This window comes from Megascapheus bottae, chromosome 10 (assembly GCF_031878675.1).
Source record: "Megascapheus bottae isolate mThoBot1 chromosome 10, mThoBot2.hap1, whole genome shotgun sequence".
Taxonomy (NCBI): domain Eukaryota; kingdom Metazoa; phylum Chordata; class Mammalia; order Rodentia; family Geomyidae; genus Megascapheus; species Megascapheus bottae.
In genome coordinates, this window is record NC_143518.1 from 24,216,483 (window position 1) to 24,239,377 (window position 22,895).

General features: G+C 36.9%; 1 protein-coding gene across 1 annotated transcript in view; it reads right to left on the bottom strand.

The window, feature by feature from the left end:
* Positions 1 to 22,895, bottom strand: part of Pappa2 (pappalysin 2) — a 232,828-nt gene that overhangs the window by 152,534 nt on the left and 57,399 nt on the right. The window contains exon 3 of the mRNA XM_090339770.1: positions 1,924 to 2,069. Within this exon, the coding sequence (XP_090195896.1) occupies positions 1,924 to 2,069 (146 nt within the window). The remainder of the gene's footprint in view (positions 1 to 1,923; positions 2,070 to 22,895) is intronic.

Consider the following 22,895-nt stretch of genomic DNA (forward strand, 5'->3'; position numbering starts at 1 on the left):
GTAAACCAGACCCAAAGAAACGTAGATTACATGGTATCCCTCAATTCTGGTAACTAGCATAAACCTATAAATCAGTATAAACCACACTGGATAGTAAAAGACAAAAATACAGCAAGACATGATAAATCATACAGGTCTCCAGAAAATTCACATAGTGAAACCAAATGAGGATATTGTTAGGACAGGATCACAAAGGCTTGGTAACTATGTATATATGTTCATATAAAATATTCATGAAAATGAACTCTAAGAAATGGAAAGAAGATTGGGTTTTTTTTTGGGGGGGGGGGGTGTTGTGGGGCTTGAACTCTGGGCCTGGGCATTGTCCCTGAGCTCTTCAGCTCAAGGCTACCGCCCTACCTTTGAACCAAGCCCCTCTTCCTGTTTTCTAGGGTTAATTGGAGATAAGAGTCTCAGGTCCTTTTGTGCTCAGGCTGGCTTTGAACCTTGATCCTGAGATCTCAGCCTCCTGAGTAGCTAGGATTACAAGTGTGAGTCACTGTGCTGGCATGTTGCTGATTTTGTTTGCTGGACTTTTGTGTTTTTTGTTTGTTTGTTTGTAAGTTTATTTCTTTGGGGGGAAGTAAGTGGGAAACAGAAAGGGTATGACAAAGAGTGAACAAATGCAGCAGTGGTACTCCCTAGACACTGTTATGAAAATGAACTGTGTGGGGGGGGGGGCGATGGCAGGGAAAAACCGGGAAAAGTGAGTGAGAGGTGACACTGTTCAAAAAGAAATATACTCATTACCTGACTGACATAGCTGTAACAATTTTTATATCATCCTTATAATACCAGTAATAGATGAATATATCAAAAAGCCTTTACAATGACAATAATATATGTAGTTGAAAGATAGTATTTAAAAGACAGATAAAATGGAGTTAACAGGGGCCGGGAGTTTGGCCTAGTGGTTAAAGTGCTTGCCTAGCATGCATGAAGACCCGGGTTCGATTCTTCGGTACCACATACATAGAAAAAAGCCGGAAGTGGTGCTGAGGCTCAAGTGGTAGAGTTGTAGCCTTGAGAAAGTCCAAGGACAGTGCTCAGACCCTGAGCTCAAGCCCAGGATTGGCAAAAAAAAAAAATGGAGTTAATAATGCCCAGTCATCCTTACAATAAACCACTGGGTTCAGATCTCTATACATTTAGTTCTGTTTTCTCCTCCATTGCTTATGGCATGTGTGTGTATAAATATATATATATATATACACATATATATCTCACTATCAAGATACATATATATCTCTCAGGATCTTTTTGTGGGTCTAGTATATGTAAGAACTATACCATCATATGGCTATATATATATATATATATATATATACAGACACAGATACACATGTATCTATTGAAATCTACCTATATTGATATCTAATATCTAGCTATCTCTTCTATACATTTGCACATATATGTATACGTACACATGTATGCACATGTATGTACATATATGTGCATATGTGTGTATGTATGTGTACATATATGTATATATGTACATATATTTATGTACAACTTGGCTTTTATTAAATGGATAATGCTCTTACTGGTTTTCAATTTTCTATATAATAATAGATAAGACCCTATAAAAGACATTGTCTCTCATGAGTATTCAGTAGTTGCCCTCAGCATGAAGGTACCTGTTATTTTCATAAATACACAAGATAGCTTCACTTGCCTGAATTTTCCAGAACTCCTTGAGATCCCAGCCTATGCAACAATGATTTTTTTAGTTTTTCACCTGTTCTGGGACTTGAACTCCTGGCCTGGATGCTGTCCACGGGCCTCTTTATGCTTACGGGTAGCATGCTTCTAGTCATTGAATACATGTATTGCTATCTTTCCTTTTCCCCCTAACTCACTTTCACAAATACCTTAAGGCCTCCTTGACTTTTCTACGGTGTTTGCCTTTGTCATCTCACTTACCAAGATGACTGACAGCTTCCTTGTCCCAAGGCCAGGTGGCTGCACCTGCCAGGTCTTGCCGCACAGAGCTGGCAAAGTAGACATTGAGGAAATGAGTACTGTTGAGCTGCAGGGCCTCCTTGAGCTCCTTCACACTCATGTAGACCCTGGAGAGCATGAAAGGAAAGAGAATGTCACACCAAAGGATTGATGTGGAGACAAGAACACAGCCAGCCTTAACTACCCTTCCAGATGGCATTGCCCTTTGAAAGGGTCAGGCTATCCTGAAGACCACTAAAAAACAGACACTAAAATACACACAAGTCATATTTGTTCCAAGATAAAGAATAGCCTACCTTTTTAAAACACCTCCATGTCTCTATGAATACTTAGCATTTGACATCATTCTTAATTTTCCACTTATACTCAAATTCTTTCTTCAAAATGAATTCAACGTTATTACTATTTTTTTTTATTTTATTGCCTTCAGAATTATCTCTAGGGCATGCATGATGAAAAAAGCCTTCCAGCTCATAGTCTTTGCTGCTTTCTAACATGGCACACAATCCTTCTGGTGACAGGAAGGCCATTTGAATCTGCTAGACAAGCTGCAGGAAAACCCAAACCCAGAAGCTCATATTGGGATAGCATTACATTTTTCTCTCATGTTCTTTGCTCCCAACTGTGCTATTCATGATATCTATCTATCCCACAAATCAGATGTGTTGGCAAGGAGTATTTGACAACTAGGGAATCCCCCAAAGAGCCTGTTTGTGTGTTCATTGAAACCCAAAGAAACAAACAGAAGTAACAAAGAAAAAAATAAATGCTTGGGAGAAAAGACTTTTTAAAGTAGCATTTTTATTGATTTTATTAAGATATTTCTAATATCTTAGAAAAAAAGTTCTCAACCACAAAAAAATCATCTGAGCTCCATGACCTGGCATCATATATGATCCAAGGGGTATTCCTCATACTGCTTTCCTGGAGACACATTGGAGACTGTTGCTTGGGTTACCCTGGAGATTATTCACCTTTCATCTTCATTAAAATACTATGCATTTGTTTGTGTGTGCATATATACTGATGTGTAGATACTGTGTGTATATTTTACTGATGGTTTGAGTTTATGGTATCAAGTAAATCTTCAATGTAAAGAATAGAAGGGAAGGACAAAGAGAAGAGAGAAGAGAGGAGAAGGGAGGGGAGGAGGAGGGGAGGGGAAGGGATAGGAGAGGAAAAGGGAGAGGGGAGGGGAAGGGAGAGGAAAGGATAGGAGACTAGAGGAGAGGGGAAAAGTAGACAATGAATTTACTTTCAGCCCTTGGTGTTGAGAAAGAAAACTGATACCATTTCTCTGTTCTTATTCCAGATTTCCAATTAAAATTAGGAATTGGTATTTTAATAGTTTTCTGTTTTGATCTCCCTAAGCTTCTTCAAAATGCTTCTCTTCCTGCAAGGGTTTACTTGAGCTATCTTTGTGATACTGCCATTTACCAGTCTTGGCCACCAATCCTTTGTCCTCTGTCAACCCAGCACTTTTGCTCATTTCTCTTGAGCATCCTCCAAAAGACTTCTCCACCAACCTCATTAGTGGGTTCCACTTATCTCCCTTTTCTTTGTTGCCCAATTCTTTCCCCAGTCATAAATCACCTTTCCAGATGAGAGTGTTTAGGTCACGCTGGTGGCAAATTGGGTGTGGTGGCTCAAATTATTACACTCCACAGAAATATAGATAGAAGTCTATGTGACAAAGGTTGTGAATAAATTGTAAAACACTAGGGACAACTGGAAACAGTTAATTGCATTGATAGGGACAAGTTTTATTTTGCTTGACAAAGAAACTAGAAACTAGATTTTTCTCCAAATCTTTGACGGTGAAAGAGTGAAGGTCAAAGTCTTTTGTGCATGCAAAGCATTTCAGAAGCTAATGAAGAAAAATGCCCTGGGTACTCAGCTAATATGATCAGAATCTGGTTTAGAGTAGGGAACAATGGATACAGTTCCTAGTTCAAAGCTTAACATTTTGCTTTAGAAATCCTTTATTAAGAGACAAATGAGCTTATTGTTCAAGGGAATATGTAAATGCAGCAAAATACCTAAGGTTTATAAACTGATTATAGCTATGTATTAAAAGGGGTAAACAGCATCTGTCTGTTTCATGTGTGCCAGCAACTGCCTCTACTTCTATTCCACATATGATAACCAGAGATATCATTCACTCTTCTGTCACTTTGCTACATCACAAAATACTTTTGAAGTCGTTCACTATCCCACCCCCTGGTTACTCCATGGGAATTGACAGCATCAGCTCTGACTCAGACTCCCACTCCACCTCAGTTCCTTTCCTTTTATTAGGAGACTTAAATATTTATGTGAAACAACCAATTTAACACAATATGATTTTTGACTTCCTCGCCTCTGATGACCTTCCTTCTTTTCTCCTTTAGCTATTCATTCTCATGGCTTTCATTCCTTGTTTTTTTATTTTACCTACTTGCATGTACTTTGTCTTTTTTTTATAATTATTTCTTCTCCTCTCCAGGGACTATTTGAAATATTCAGTATTTCTCTCTTGCCTCCATCAGTTCCCTTGATGCTTTATACATGATGATGATGCTTCTTTCTTTGGTAATAAAATTGGGCAATTCATCGTAAACTCTATCACTTTCTTCAACACACACACACACACACACACACACACACACACACACACACACACACACACAATTTTTATTCTCTTTCCTTTTGTCCCACAGGATGAGATTTCCTGAGCAAACTATAACTAACATCCTCTCTTTTCCTTCTTCCTTTCCAATTCAAACTTCCTAAGAGAAAAATTTCCTCATCTTCCACTCACTTCATTCTTCCATGTGCTGTTAATGTAATTATAGCTGGCCTTCATTTGCATCACTTTATCAAAACCACTTTCATTGACCTTGTCAGTAAAATCCCCATTTTCCTCTCCACGATATAAAAGCAAGCATTCACCCTCCTATTTGAATCCTTTGTACTACTAGTAACATCTTCATTCTTTTTTGCATAATTTACATTTTATTGCTAATTGTTTTTATTTATGTATAAATATGTATCTATTGTAAATTGTAAATTTTATTGTAAATCATCCCTCTGATGTACAGAGGGGTTATAGTTACATACATCAGGTAATTAGTACATTTCCTGTTGAGCAGTGTTAATGCCTTCCTCATTTTCTCCCACCTTTTCCCCTCCCAATATCTTCCCTCCAAAGTTGTAAAGTTCATTTCCTACATAGTGTCTAGTGAGTATCACTACTGAATTATTTCACCCTTTGTCCCACTGTTTGTTTCTGTGTTTCCCTTTCCTTCCCTTCCCCAAATCAGATAAACTTTTATATAAGACAAAGGGTAAAGAAATAAAAAAACAGTGACATCAGAATAAAAAAAAGAGAAATAACTGCAAACAGTACAATAAAAAAGTGGGGTTTCCATTTCTTGGAATTCACTTCAATAAACATCATTTTATATGGTCATATGCACATAGCTATTGAGCTATTATTGTCCTCTCCTAAGAATATCCTAGACATATTCTAGTTATTACAAACAAGGGAAATAATGTAGCCCATGCTTTTTTGGGTCTGGCCTACTTTAATTTTTTCCAGATCTTTCCATTTTCTTACAATTGGGACAATGTTATTCTGATGGATGCATAGAATTGCATTGTGTATATATAACACATTTTCTTGATCCATTCATCCACTGGAGGACATCTTAGCTATTCCATATCTTAGCTATGGTAATTTAATTCTTCAATGGACATGGTTGTGCTGGTGGCTTTAGTGAGGGCTGATTTGTGGTCATTTGTGTAAATGCCCAGCAGTGGGATTTCTGGGTCATAGGGAAGCTGTGCTTAGTCTTTTGAGGAACCCCCATACTGCATTCTAGAGTGTTTGAACAAGTTTACATTCCCTTTTGGCCACATCCCACCAGCATCTGTTATTATTAGTTTCCTTGATAATGGCCATTCTAACTGGGGTGAGATGGAATCTCAATGTTGTTTTGACTTGTATTTCTTTTATGGCCAGAGATGCTGAATATGTCTTCATGTATCTATTAGCCATTCTTTTTTCTTTTTTTCAAAATCCAGCTATTGATTTTATTGAGTTTTTCTTATTTCTTAAAGTTTTCCTACTTCCAATTGATTTCTGTATGATATTGCTTCCTTCTTATTGACTGTCCTATGATCATATTTTTCTACTCTTTGCATTTTATGATCAAATGCTTCAACCATTGAATTTTAGATAGTTTTTTATCATTTAACATAAATAATATAAAATAATACATATTTAAAGTAAGCAATGACTTAACAAGGAACAATGAGCAGAGTCTTGAGATGAAACAAGAAAGGAAGAGAAAAGAGAGAGAAAGGTAGAAAAAAAGTGTCACATTGTAGTTCTTTGTTCTATTCCTGATCTGAGAGCAAGGAAAAGGAAATGGTTTCCCAACTCACCAGAGGAATATGGAAGCTTCTGATTCTTTACTTATATCTATTAGCCATTCTCATTTCTTCTTTTGAGAAGTCTCTCTTTAAGTCTTTAGCCCATTTATTAATGGGGTTGCTATTTCTTTGAGGATTTGTTTTTGATGGGTTGAATTTTTTGAGCTCTATACTTCTTTGTTCATTTTTTTTTTCAGTCATAGGGCTTGAAATCTGGGCTTGGACGCTATCCCTGCGCTCTTCAGCTCAAGGTTACTGACCAGCCCCTGGAACCACTGAGCTACTCCTGGATTTCTAGTGATTAATTGGAGATAAGAGTCTCACAAACTTTAGTGCCCAGGCTGGCTTTAAACCAAGAACCTCAGACCTCATCCTCCTGAGTAGCTAGGATGACAGGCATGAACCACTGTACCTGGCTTATACTTGTTTATTCTTAAAAGCTCCCTATTTCCTTTGCTTTCATTCCATTTCTTTCCTGGTTTCTTTTGTGTTTCTGAGATATCAGTAGACGCAGTAGTTCAATTTCTCTATTCTAATACTTATAACTTATTCCCAGATCCCTGTCTGTGACCGTGTTTTTCTCACTCTCAATGCCCACCCTTGGCAAGTCTTTTATTCTTAAGGTTTCAAATGCCATTAGTGGATAACTGTCACATATATAAGTGTATTCAGCCCAATGTTTCCCCCTAGGTGAGATTCATACTTCTCTTTAGTAAGTAGATATCTCTACCTTGTTTATCTATGGAAGCTTTCAAGTCAACATGTCAATTTGATGAGTTATTCTACCTAAACACAACAGAAACTAAGACACAGTGAATTTCAATGTATTAGGAATAGTAGTTTGTCTGACAACTTACTGCACATGTTGTTTCAATAAATAGATCTGCAAGAAGGGCTGGGGTTTTACTTCCATAAAGAGGAGGCATGTACTTCTGTCTATGGACAGCTTAAACATCAAGGATAAAGGAATAAATGCAGTGGCATTTCATCCATTACCCAATTTTAAAAAACTAAGCTTTTGATATCTTGGGAAGAAACTAAAAGAAAAATTTGTTTATAAAGCAAATGCAAGAATCCCACAATTCACAGGCAATTCTTTCTTTAAGGCCTAATAAAAAATGATAGCACTAATTAAGGATAAGGGTCACTCTCTCCATTGTTGGCAATAATGGAGGGGTATCAGCACCACTTAGGCACTTAAGAATTTTACAGCCTTGGGCCACACTAGAAGCCAGCTCTCTCCCAAAGAAAGCATAGGGGCAGAACATCATCTGGAAACACTGAGCATCAGCAGACATGTTAAGAGAATATTGCCAGAGTTCAGTGGAGAACAGTAGAACTGCCTAATGTGGTGGATACAGTTCTGTAAGCCATGTTCTTTTTAAGATTCCAATAAATAATAGGGGAGGGGTGTATTCCACGAGGATAAGATTGTGCAGTTATGAAATGTATCTTGATAGTTACTTATCCATACCCAAAGATTATGTGAACTGGAAAATATGCAGGTTTGCTTAAAGATTAGATCCGCAATGTCTTATGCTTGTGTATCCTGGTCATTCTCTGAATTGGTGCCATCTTTCTTATATTTTCATAATACAAATAGAAAATCCAGAATTCTTCCCTCCTTCCTTTCCTCTCATTCTACTCCCTCAATATGATCAAACACCTGCTAATAGCCCAGAAGAAGTATCTGTTGTTTTACTACTGAGCCTGAGATTAAAATAGCTTCATTTTGCCAATTGAACAAGAATTATCAGTGGCCTTTGTAGATGATGAACCTGTGAAAGAAGATTGAAGATTGAAATATATTTTATTTTGTAATATATTTTATTTTCTAATACAGAGAAAGGGACAGATTTTGAAATTAAACATTAGTGACATCCATGTCAATTCCAGGAAATGTTTAAATGTTTCATTTCAAGCAATTTTCATTGCTTAGATAAGAAAGAGGTGATTATTAGAATCAGCATAGTTATGCTCACCAGAAAGAAAAGACATGTACAATTCTTTTGATGTTGCTTTGGTCATTTAGTTGGATTCTTAGAGCAAAAACGTTCCTTAGAGAGGGTGAAATTTAATATACTAGGACATTCGATTAAAAATCACATATGTGGTATTAGTAAAATGGGTCAGAATGTGTATAGCTCTACATTTATAGCAACTTTCACAAAATCTTGGGATTGACAAGTAGCTTTTATGTTTCAGATTTATGCATTTTCTTTCTCTTTCAATAATTTAACCAATATATCCCAAGAATTCATGTCATAAAGTTTATTAAATTTGAAAGTGATGGAAAACTAGGGCAGTAACATTGGTGGACAAAAGAGAGATTCAATGAGGTCTCAAAAAAATCTATAAATATGGTAAAACACCAAAGTCAAAATTCAAGTTTCTATTTAAACATAAGTTTCTATATTTAAACGTAAGTGTGAAACAATAATAATGATTGCTAAAGTTCAGTGCTAGTAACTCTATGCTACATACCTATGAATAAGGAAAAATACCTACAGACTTCAATTGCTAACATTATTATAAAGTGCCCCTCTGGGTGAGTAAGTGCACAGATTCCTGCTTTGCAATATGAGACCCCTACAAATTGGTCTTGACGTGGTCAGTGTATCATCTTTCTTTAAGAGAGGTATGCTCATAAAGGGGTTAAAAGAAAGCTCTGACAACTATGCTATATAATGATGGCAAAAAAAAAATCCTGGCTACATTTATTGTTGATGGCAAGGGAAGGGCTGCCTGAAATGATTGAAAGTCAGTTATGCATAAGGACCTGGAGCTTTGTAACCCCAGAGAAAAGAAATGGGACAAATGACCAATAGGATGAGTTGCCATATTTCCCCCCAATATAGAAACTCATTATATGTTAAACAAGGAAATCACTTTTCTGTCACTATAAATACTCAAGCAGGAGTCAAATCAGTTACTTTTCACAGATATCAAAAAGGTAGATCTCACATTAAACAGAACATTACACTGAACAATCTCTCATAACGTTTAAGGATACAATGCAGTCTCATTATTTTAAGGATGTATTAATCCATCAGTCCAACTAATCTGCTTGTACCTCTCCCATTTTAAGTTTCTCACATTCTTTAAACATGGACTGGGATGGGCATTTTTCTGGGTTGAATTGTATCATCCCCAAAAGGTGTTGTAATATCTGTGAATGTGATCTTATTTGGAAATAGGTTCTTTGTAAATGATCAAGATGAGATCAGTAGGATCTTTGTGAAAGGAGAAATCTGAACATAAATATAGGCATATGTGAAGGAGGAGAATAGGAAGATACAGGAGAACACCATCCTTAAGGCAATGAGTACCTGAAGCTAGCTATCCTAAGGTAGGCATGAGTTTTGAAGCAGAGTCTTGCTAATAATCTGCAGAAAGAACCAACAATACCAACTCCTTGATCTTGGATTTCTGGCCTCCAGTCCTACCTGACAATAAATATCTGTTGTTTTAGGCACATAGTCATTAATTTGGTATAACAGCCCAGAAAAAATACCTGCCATAGTCTTTCCCTTAATGGCCCTTACTTCATAGATTTACTCTTTCCACTTGGTCCAAATATATGGTTTAACAATGTTCTTTTCCTATCTGTATAATAATAGTTCTACTGGTTGCTTAGCTTTAAATTGTATCTAAACATCTAATTACCCAATGCATTGCCAAATTTTATAGAATCTTCTCTCACGAAGTTTTATATTTTCCCTTCTCACAATTGTCATCTAGAAAACATCTTTTTCACTATAGTCTGATGTTCTAAAATGCCTTCTACATTGGTGATGTCTCTGGACCATTGACCCATCTACCTGGGAAATTGAGACAGGAGGATCATGGTTGAGGCCACACTGGGACAAAAGTTAGCAAGACTTTTATCTTAAAAGCAAGCTTCATAGGACAGTACATGTCTGTAATGTTAGTGCCTCAAGAGGAAGAGGTCAAAGAACAGCTATGGGGTAAAGCGCAGGATCATATCTCAAGTATAAACTATAGCTTTCTTGTAAAAGTAATTCACTAAACAATTTAGAAAAAAAAGAATGAATGGAAAGTAAAATATACTCTGTTGGGGAAGAGTACAAAGAGGATGGGGAGGACTAACAAAGAAGATGAGTAAAAGTAAATAATGTCCAATTAGTTTCATTTACAAATATGAAAATAAGACAATGAGTTGGATACTAGTGGCTCATGCCTGTAATTTTAGCTTCTCAAAAGGCTGAGATCTGAGGATGGTGGGTTTTCCCAGGCAGAAAAATCCCCATAAGACTCTTATCGCAAATTAACCACTCAAAAACCAGAAGTGGCTCTGTGGCTCAAATGGTAGAGTACTATCCCTGAGCACAAAGAGTCTCAGGGACAGCACCCAGGACCTGAGTTCAAGCCCCACAACTGACAAAAAAGCAACACAAAATGAGACAATAAATCTTGGGGAAAATGTTTTAAGATGCAAGTAAGGCATAAAGGCATGAAGGGGACATGAGGAGACATTGTATAATTATGTAGAAAGATTATGATGAAACTCTGCTTGTATAACTAATATACAATAAATTAGTATATAAAATGTGGAAACAAATATTAGCTGGAGTCATGACTCAAGTGGTAAAGCACCTGCCTTGCAAGTGTGAAATACTGAGTTCAATTTCCAGAACTGCCAAAAAGAAGAGAGTAAATCTACTTTCTTATCTTTCTTCCCCAAATATGAACCCTATAGTATACCAAAACTAGTGTATCTTGTCTACATTTGTGTTTATGTAATAAATTTGAATATTGTGATGTGCTTATTCAATATCAATGGTTAAGAAGGACTCAAAATGGAAAAGAAAATAGAATACTTGATTTTTCTCCCTCTCTCCAGTTTATTGGCATTACCCTACTAACCACACCCCAATATAGCATTGAACTCTAAAAAATCATATGTAAATAGTTACTTTTTTTCTTGTAAGCAGGAAGAGATAAAAATATATCCAAATCCCATCTTCTCCTCTTGTTATACTTTCTCTCTTTCCCCTTTCTCCCTCTCTCCCTCTCCTTCAATCTTTTACAACTATATATAGTGATTAAAGGCAGAGCAGGTTCTTGGCAAAAACACTCTGTAATGGTATGCTCTCAGGGTTGGGTAGGAATAGGCAATGTAATGTCACAGGCATTCCACACTGTGTTTAGAAATAGGCAGGCGGAATGGTCCTTGTAGGAAACTGGGGTGGACACAATGTGTTTTAATTAATGGTAAAAAAAAAAAAGGAAAGAGTAAAAAACCCATGTAGTCACTCAACAAGTTAGCAGTCATTTTTGTGTTTATTTTCTCTTTTCAGGAGCTCTTCCCTCCATTTAGGACATCTTACATTTTTTTTTCTAACCCTGTTTTCTATCTAAGCATCATTTCTATAATGTCACACATGTATGCACACACACACACACACACACACACACACACACACACACACACACACACAGAAGTTATTTTGACACAAAAGCACCAAATTAAACTTTGAATTTTCTATTTTACTAGCCTAAAAGGTATTAATCAAGAAATCTGATATATGTTGCTATTAATCAAAATGAAGTAAAATGAAAAAAAAGAAAATTACCCAGAGTAATTCCTAAGTTTTTTATTTAAATAGCAGAAGATCTCAGTCACCCAAGGGATATAGGTTTAGGGGGCAGATTCAGATTCCTGTAATAATCATATTAGAAATGCTTATACAATAGTTGCATACCATATCCTATAGGTCTGAATTCTATATATTTAGAAAGCATTGAAAAATAGCTTACAATGAAATTTGTGAGTTGAATCAAGAAGTCATTACTAGCTTCCTAACTAGTTCTCAGTATAATATGTAATATGTGAATCGAGAACCACAAAAGAGAGAGAGACAGAGAGACAGAGACAGAGACAGAGTGAGAGACAAAGATGCAGTGAGAAATGACAGAAACAGAAGAAGGAGAGAAATTGAAAAAGAAAGAAAGAGAGCTATATAGAGAGATTTTTTTTCTTCATTAAAGAAAACTATAGCTCACCTTTGAAATACCTATCTCGAAACAGTAAAGAGGAGATAGTTCTAAATCTGAAAGGCCTCAGTCAGGCTGAGGAAATCGTATATGCAATGAGTAGAAAGAAGGCAGAGGGTAAACCCTGAGAAATAGTAACTTTTAAAGGATAGGAGGAAGAAAAGAAATTGGCACCAAGGCCTGAGACCAAGTGATGAGGTAGGAAGAAATCCAGCAGAGCTGGCTTCCCTAAAACCAAGGGAGATCATTCCAAATGTTCCTGGCAAGGGAAGTAAGAGAAGAACAGAAAAGTGCCTATCAGAAGGAGAATAAGGAAAAGGTTGGTAACTTTGACAAAAGTAATTTCAGAAGAACTGTGGAGACAGAAACCAGATTGCAGTGGGTTGGAGAGGGAGTGTGGCATGTGGAAGAAGATGATGGGTACAGACAAGAATCTTGGCTGCAAAAGACATCAGTGAGGATGGAAGCAAAGATGAGATGGAGAAGGGATGGAAAAACTTTATTGTAGAGATGTAAGCAGTATGAAATTAACTGAATAGAAAGAAGCCAACAAGAAAGAGAATGAGGAGAGCGAAAAAGAGAACACAATAAGTAAGAGAAAGATTAAAGTGAAGGAGGTGAAACATACCTTAAATAGCACCGTGGAGGGTACAGTAACAATATATCACCCAAGCAGGTCCCTTCATCCTTGCACTACTCTGAATAGTGGCGGCTATGAGCTATGTCTGGCCTTTCTTTGAAGAATTCCCTTATCCCAATAGCTAGAATTCCTGGAAATTACACTGTGCCCTCAGACGCAGCTCACAGCCAGTTACTAACAGCAATACACAAAAAGCCAATCCCTTTACCACATAGTGGGACTAAATCAATAATATACATCATATTTCAGAGCCCAGGGACATCAGAGGGGTAAACCCCAGCTAACCTCACATCTCCTCAAAGCCCTTTTCCCTGACTTATCCTGTTACGTGTTCAACAAGAATACACTGCAAATCATATGACCTCCAATCTCTGACTCCCGCTTTTCATTGGACAAAAAAAGATGAATACCCCTATAATACAATGGGAGGAGAGAAGGGAGGAAAAGATTGAAGGCTGATGACACTACACTGAAAACACTTTGTTCAGTTTAGTCATGTATTTTTTGCCAGTCATGTATATTTTGGCTGGGGCTTGAATTCAGGGCCTGGGTACTATCCCTGGGACACTTTGTTCTCAAGGCTAATGCTCTACCACCTAAGAACATTATTTGATACTGTCTTATTAATTTTCGTTAGTTGATGAGTGAGCCCCTGTAAATACAAAATAGATAAAATGGGGGCTGGGAGTTTGGCCTAGTGATAGAGTCTTTGCCTAGAATGTACAAGACCTGGGTTCAATTGCTTGGTACCACATACATAGAAAAGCCAAAAGTGGTGCTGTGGCTCAAGTGGCAGAGCACTAGCCTTGAGAAAAAAGCCCAAGGACAGTGCTTAGGCCCTGAGTTCAAGCCCCCGGACTGGCAAAAAAAATAGATAAAATGTACAAAAGACTTAGAAGGTGTAAAATACTCATTGTGAAAGAACATAGATCACAATATAATATGCTAGGCAAGCACATGAAGATTAGTGTGGTGAAATTCATATACTATAATACTTCTATGGTCATGTATACAGTTATAAATCCTGCTTAAAAGTAACTCAGAGTAAAAGAAGACAGATATCTTTTTGTCCTTACCTGCTGTCCTTATCTCTCTGAAGCACTTGTAATCATTAATCACTTCCGTGTGTGTGTGTGTGTGTGTGTGTGTGTGCGTGTGCCTGTGTGTTTGTGCGTGTGTGTTTGTGCATACTCACATGCACATTGCTACTGGGTTTTAAATTAGGTCCTCATGCTCTTACTTACAAGTTTTGCTCAAGGTTGACTGGCACTTTATGAGGCACACTTCCAATCCTCCATTTCCTGTATTTTACTAGTTAATTGGAGATGAGGGTCTGTCTACTTTGTTTGCCCAGGCTGACTTCAAACTTCAGTTCTCAGATCTCAGACTCCAGGGTAGCTAGAATTACATGTATGAATGATGAGTTATCTAGTGACTGCATTCTTCTTTAAATTTGTAAAATGTGACTGTTCATTAAACATGGTCCCCTAGATGTCCCCAGGAGTTCAAACTCACCACATCTAGAAGTCAACTTGTTGTTCCTCTTAAAGTTCTACTTCTTGTATTTCCTTGTCATAATGATAAGTCACACCATAACTTGTATCTAATGCCAAATCCTACATGGGAGATGTCCTAGGCCCCTTTCTCTTGCTCAGTATCAACCCAAATCACTCACCAAGACCAGTATGTCCTTTACAACTGTGAATCATTCTAAAACCTCATTTGATTGCTCACTCCAATATTACTTTACATTCTTTTATGATTTATTGAGTGAAATCCTCATTAGCTGGCCTATCTCCAGTCTTCCCCCATTTTCTTCCATCTTCCTCATGGAAATCAGATCCAACCATTCCTTTTGCTCCAAACCCTTCCAGAAGTTTCCTGTGCAATTGGGATGAAATCCATTGTCTTAATAAATTTTCAAGACCCTTCTGGTTCCATCCTGTCTAGCTTGATCTCTGGTCATTATTCATCTTATCTCCTCAAAGTACTTTCAGCTCTCTTCCTATGTTATGTTCTCTCCTGAGTCCCCAAAATTGAACAAATCATTTTTATGCCCACAGTGTTCTTTTCTGGTCTGACTTCATGCTAACTACCCATCTATCAGTGTTAGTATGGAAATCACCTCTTGCAGAATGTTCTTTAACATCCACTCCAACCTCTGAGTCCACTTTGGTTCTAAGATGGTTAGAAAGGTGATTATTTTGGACCTAGACCCTTCTGCCTCTAGATTTCTTTCTCTAGACATAATGCCCATGCTTCTACTATAGACTACATATTTCTCAGTAACAATTTTGAAAGGAATTAAAATAAACTCCACTGTGATATTTATGTAGATTATAATGCAGAAAGATACTTTTTGAATCTAAATTTGAGTCCTTTTGGTAATGCAAGTACACATGAAAGAGTCTAAGTAAATATCTCAGAGACACCGGAACAAATCTACTGGCTGTAAAAAGATACAACACAGGCAGTGCTCTCTGAAACTTTTTGAGTATGCTTAGAACTTCCTCAGAAGTTGCTCGGACATGAGTCACAGGCTTACAATCCTACATCAAGGAGCTAAGGACTACTATTTTCACCCTCTCTCCTGCTAGATTCTTATAAGCCCACAAACTCTTTACAAATATTTAGTATGCTTGTCTTCTTATGGAGACATAGCTTTTGTTGGGGGAAAACTTGTGTACAAACATTCACTTGTAAATGTTGGCTTTTCCAGAATGATCTCATGCTTATCCATCTATCTGGTTATGAAAAATAATTCTATAGGTACACACAGAGAGGCTCTCCCCCACCACACACATATACACATACACATATACTCTCCCTGCTCCACTCCCTCCTCTTCTTAATCCAACCCACCTCCTCTCCTCTGATAGGGTCCAGAAAGGCACACCCTTTCAGCCACCCTACTGTGCTTTCTTTTCCAGAAGGAAAGAAGCCACGTTGTGTCTAGAGAACACATTTCCTCTACTCAACCCTTTATACTCTCCCACCCTGACATTATTAATATTTTGAAGCCATCTGAGGATCACTTGTTGGCAGAGGGATCATGTTCAGACTATGGCCTAGAGATGACTCACACTCTTGTGGTCTTCCTGTGTTTACCATGGGTATTCTGTTCCAGCTGGATTTCCCTTTCCCCAGAAATCCTAGAGTTAAGAAATTTCACCATTTTTCTTTTTCAACCTTATATACCCTTTTTCCAACAATGACTGTATAGGAATTATATGTGGGTGTATGCATGTATGCATACATGTACATGTGTGTATGTGTCCGTGTGTATGCAAAAGGACAGGTATATTGTTATTAGTATCTTTTGGATTCAGTAAAGACAAATAACATTTCTTATGCTCATACAGGAAAATGTAACAGCCAAGAAAAGCAAGCTACACTCTGACTCCCTTTAGAATGGATTTCCTTGCTCTCAAGAAGTGTTCTTTAGAAATTAGATGTAAGACAAGTAGTCCCATATATGGCTCTATAATGTCTCAGTGAAACAAATGCTTAGAGTTCATTCATTGCATCTTGAATGAGAACTTAAGAACCATCATTTCTCTTCCATATTTCTTTTCACAGTTAACATCCTCTCAGCCATAGAAACTTACCTATTTTTCCTATTAATTGTTTTCAACTCCATCACCTTTACTCTAATATCAATGCCATTGTTACCTCTTGTTCAAATTATGATAGTGATCTTTTATTTTGTACTCAAGAATTACTTTTCCCCAAAACTATCTGTCATGTAGCTGCTAAAGCAACCCATCTGAGCCATGATTCTAAGTAGTCTTGCCCCAATTACTTCATCTCTTGTTATTATCAAACTCATTAAGTTCTAGCAACATTAAATAACTTAAATATATGTTGGTAACAGTGATTTTTAACTTTGTTGTGCTAGCCCTCCTATCAAATACATATTGTTTTAATTGTAAAGTGCATTTATGATTCAGGCACTGGCAGCTCACACCTGTAATCCTAGCTACTCAGGAAGCTGAGATCTGAGGATCGTGGTTCAAAGCCAGCCCTGGCACAAAAGTCTGTAAGACTCTTATCTCCAATTAACAAACAGAAAACTAGACGTGGTGCTGTGGGTCAAGTTGTAGAGTGCTAGGCTTGAGCTGAAGAACTCAGGGATAGTGCCCAGGCCCAGAGGCCAAGCTCCACGACTGACCAAAAAAATAGGTCCATTTATGTTATCAATAATTTAGAATATGAAAAATAACACAGGTAAACTCCTTAGTACTTAAATTCTAGTCTTTTATGTATTTTAACATTTTGATGTATTTTTTCTGTTATTTTGATGCATTTACTTTTATACAATAATATATATTATCAAGATCATGTTATTTCTAATTTTTTGGCCAATCCCGGGCTTGGGCTTGGGCTCAGGGCATAAGCACTGTCCTTGGGTTTTCTCAAGGCTAGAGCTCTACCACTTGAGCCACAGCACCACTTCTGGCTTTTTTCTACATATGTGGTACTGAGGAATTAAACCTGGGTCTTCGTGCATGCTAGGCAAGCACTCTACCACTAGGCCAAACTCCCAGCCCCATGTTATTTCTTTGAATCTTGATTTGCTGTTAATTTACCATTTGTAGACCTGCACAAAATTTTCACAACAAATATGCAACAAATTATCAATTGTAATTATTTTTATTTAAATAATGACAAACCATAAACCAACAACAATCATGTCTTCCTCAGTTATTTACTCCTTGAGGCAAACATTCCTCCATTTATAACAATTCTTGTGGAAGGATTTGGCTCTTCCCAAGAAAGTGGAGTACTCACTGACTGCAAAGGACATTCTGGGAGCTTGAAATCTTTCTGCTTCACAATTGTATCTAAATGTGCTTAGTGAAAAGTATCAGGTTAGTAGTTCTGAAAACTGCATGAGTATTTGAGCTGGATTTGATGTGAAATTGCACATACTTGGTGAGACCTCTTTGACTTTTATGGTGTTCCTACATACATTTGGCAAACATTAGCCTGACTGGGAGTAAGCCCGGGAAGATAAACGTGATGGTGAGGCTGACTCACACCAGGCTGAATTTTATGAGAAACAATAGTTTCTCAAGATACTTCTCATAAAGAGAGCAGTGAAATGCATTCTCAGACTTATCCTGATTGCAGATTATTAAATGTTACAAAAATGTCTCTTTATGAAACAACGAAAGTCTATTTAAATTCCTACATGATGGCATAAAACTATTGATAAAGATTGTATCTCTAAATTAAAATGCTCTGGGTCTATCTGCGTTTTGCCATTTCTCCCGAAATGATTTGAGGAATTATGTAACAACTCTAACAATCCGTTTCATGGTGTTAAGAGTGTACATGTCTGATCTTAAAACCAAACATGAAATAATCCTGAACATTTAAATAATCACAATACCAACTTCCTAACACAGGCACAAACTGAATAATGTTCACAAAGCACATGGCGAAACATTACACATAGCCAGGCATCAGTGGCTTATGCCTGTAATCCTAGCTACTGAGAATGCTGAGCTATGAGGATCACAGTTCAAAACCAGCCCGTGAAGGAACAATCATGTGACTCTTATCTCCAATTAGCCACCAGAAAACTGGAAATGGAGCCGTGGCTCAAAGTAGTAGACCTTGACCACAAAAGCTCAGGGACAGCACCCAGGTCTTGAGTTCAAACCTTACAACTGACAACAACAACAAAAATGGAAACAACAACAAATACATATATAGACAATGGTTATTTCCCTAGAATTTTAAAGCAAATTTCAAAATTTGCATTGTTTTAAAAATAATATCTATTTAAAAGCCAGTGAAACATACTTTCATGAAGTCATCTAAATTCAAGTTTGTTCTCAAACATTGTAGAAAGGGTGGAATAAATAGGCAGGGGAAATGGAACAAAGACAGAACTTATTATTATGTCTCTCCTACATGTGAATTTACAAAGACAATGTATTTCTTTTAGAAGAAAACTCAATTTTTCAAGAAGAAAGTGAGGTGAACAAAAGAAGTCTGGATTGGAACAATGCCCTGTACTATGCAGTCTGCAGATGCTGGCCTTGTAGAGTCCTCACAGCTGAAGGAGCAGGAAGAACACCGACTGTACGTCTAGCAGTGTCCATGGGGGACAATGTTTCTCCTTGTCAGATCTTTCTGAGGCAGAATTTGGGTTTTTTAGTGTCTAGTATTCTAACCCTACTTTAACTTTTGGAATATGGCCAACCAATAATAACTAACAGAAAATACAAACACGAGGGAAAAATGAACCAAGTGATTTCATCCTAGCATTTTATTTTGGAATTGCTCCCAAAGACACTCTTGAAAAGCTAAACACAAGGGTGGATAAGTCTGTTTAGACTCATCCTTTATTTAAAAAACAGAAAAAGAAAAGAAAAGCTCATCATTTCCAACTCCAGGATCTATTAACCATATATTTTTTTTGACACTCAGTGTTCTCTCTTTGTTTCACACACACACACACACACACACACACACACACACACACACACACACCACTTATTTTCTTAGAACCAAGGTTTATTTTTAGGCTAGAGATTAGGCATTCCAGATCAGATCAGGGCTCTCTGCTCCTGAGCAGACATTCTAAAAAAAGCCTCACTGCCAGATATAAAAAGGCCACTGTATAATTTATTAGAGGAACATTCAGAAAGCTTTGATTACTTTTTAACCAGAAGGGGAGAAAATATTACAAGCATCCTGATAAGTTCCAACCCTGTACTTGGCACTTGGGAATGTGTAGGAGCTACACATTTTTAGCTCCTGAACTCTCCTGCCTCATTCTTTGTAGTGTGCCATGAAGGAGAGTTCAAATTCCCTAACATTCAGTCATCTCTCTCCTCTTTGAATGTGCAATTCTATTTCCCTAAATAATGGGAGAGACAAAGCCAATAAAAATTCAAAACAATACATTTGCCTAATACCTCTAATGGTTCTGCTAGGGCCTGCCAATGAAAATGCTGGCTAAATTGTTCCAGAGAGCATTCTACCAGAGCTAAACAACACTTGCCAAATGTCTACCCACCACCTCATGCTTCCTGTCACTCAAGGTTGTTGTGTGTTTTTTTTTTCTTTCCTTCTTTTTACTTCATTTTTCTTTTCAGTTCTGTTCTTTCCAAGAGGAATATGGAAAATACCCCCTAAGAATGTTCTCTTGTCATTATGTATTATGTCTAGGGTACATTTACAGGTTTAATTTCCATGGGTATAGGCAATCCAAAAGTGAGTATGATGTTTTATAGTTTAAGGGTGTTTATAAAACAATAAGATAGGATATTTAAAACCATGCTGAAAAGTTGAGTCAACCATTGTTTATAAGAATATAAACATGCTTAAATTGAATGTCATATTTTTTCAAAATATTTTTAAATAATTTACTATTGTCTTGTAGTATGTAAGGCATTTGTAAAGATATTGAGCTATTTTAACTAAAAGGAGACATTCTACACTTCAGACAATAATTAACAACTTATCTCCACCCTCTTTTCCCAAGGGAAAGGGTCATGGTGAACTCTGTGAAAAGACCTGAGTGAGAAGCTCAAGTGGAAAAAAGAAAAGAAAGAGAAAAGGTAAAAGAAGAATTTCAAATTAGAATATAAAGTAAAGTAATAAGCAAAATAGGCACAAAACAAGGCCACAATTATTGAATAAAGATACAATATTGTCTACCAAAGCCACTCTTATCCATCTTTGTCTAAGAGAAACAATAAATGTTGAAGGTGATGGTTCGAGCCTTTAGTTTTGGCTCCATAAGAGGCCAGGATCAAAAGATAATGGTGTTTGTCCAGCCCAGGAAAAAAATTCTTAAGACCATCTTAACCTCTGGCTGGGTATGATAATATGCACCTAACATCCCCAGGAAAACACAGTTGGATTACAGTCTAGGTCAGCATGGACATGAAGCAAGACTTTACATAAAACAATATATCCAGGACCATGAGTGTGGCCTAGTGGTAGAGTGTTTATCTAGCATGCACCAAGGCCTGAGTTTGATTCCTCAGTACCAAATATGTAGAAAAAGCTCGAACCAGCACTGTGGCTAAAGGGGCAGAGCACTAGCCTTGAGCAAAATGTGTCTAGTGCCCAGGACAGTGTCAGACCAAGCCCCAGGACTGTCCAAAAAAACTCTCTGTCTCTCTGTCTGTCTCTGTCTCTCTGTCTGTCTCTGTCTCTCTGTCTCTGTCTCTGTCTCTCTCTCTCAAAAAAGAATGCGTAGATGACTTAAGTACTATATAGCAAGCAAAAGACCTTGAATTCAATCCCCAGTACTAACAACAAAACCAATGCAATGTAATGGAGCGAGAGTTTGAACTCATGCCTCTCTACTTTAAATTATCACCCAATTAATTTCTTCAAATCCTTTTTGTTTTTCATGATCATCCTGAGGCTTAAGCTTAATTCAGCACTATTCCTGAGCTTTATTGCTTAAGGTTACTGCTTCATCACTTAAGCCACAGTCCCACTTCTGGCTTTTTGGTGGTTAACTGAAAATAAGAGTCTCCAAGGCCTTTCTGTGGGCCTTGCTTTAAAACACCATGCTAAGATCTCAGCCTCTTGAGTAACTAGGATTATGGGCATGAGACACAGACACCCCTAAATTCCCTTAAAAGAATAAAATGCTATTACTATGATTTGAACTACCAACTTCAAGTTCTCTCTTCTAATATAATTGCTAGTAACAGGACAAGTGTTCCTTCCCTCTTTCTAATACAGTTCATATGGCTTAGGAAACAACTCTAGTCTAGGACCCACTCATTTAGAGACTAGGAAGGCAGAGATGGAGTATGTGGAATATGTTGCTGGGTACACTGTTACAAATGAGTGACATCAAGCAAGCAATGGAGAGACATTAACATCAACACAGCGACTCTTCTAATCAATCTATTCATATTCAGCCTGTCCTTCCTCTAATCCACCCTGAACCCCAATACAAGAAAAATTTTCAAGAAATCAGTGCTAGTCATGTTAGTCTGGGCTCCTCATGGCCCAATCACCACTTTTAGAATTTTCAGTTGGAGGGTACACATTTACAGATGTTCTCTTCCTATTACCTGTAATCTCACAGCTCTACATGTAGAACTCTTACTAACTGATGAGTTTGACATCCTTCAGAAGTATACTTTCACTCTTACTTTCTCATTCTGATTACAGAATATCTAAAATTAAATTCTGTACCTCATTTTAGTACATATTTTACCTTGTTAATAAGAATATGTGTGTGTCCCCATACAATACTGAGTTCATTGTATTCATGTTTTTTAGCTTTTGTCTCCCATGAAAAATAACCTAGATTTCCAAAGACTACAGCTCATAACTATTATTTTATAAAATGAATTAACTACAAGATTTATGTTCCAGGAATGTATTATTTATTAAATCAGAGATTCCCAGTGTTTTTCAAGCATCAGTGAGATTATCAGGCTTGTGGATTGACATTTAAAAGTAAAAATGAAATCGTTTCTTTGCAATTACATATGTATCCTAGTATGAGCTCCAAGCTACCAATAGTATAAATTATAAATGGATATAGTTTTATTTAATTTCCCTAGAAGTATAATAAATATTAATGTTTGAAATGCTAAATATATATGAGTAGGGAAATGGAAGAAAGCAAAGAAGGAATGACATTGTCTAAGAAGAATGGCACTCATTACCTGACTTATACAATTGTAATTCCTCTGTACTAAATAATAATAATAATAAAAGAAAATTATATTAATTAAAATATATTTGTGAGTAAAGTTAATACACTTGTTTATTTTTAAGCTGATTATTCTGTTGACAATTGGGATGCACTACAACTTGTAAGATCAAAATCCACAAAATTGTAATGATAGAAAACAATTTGACT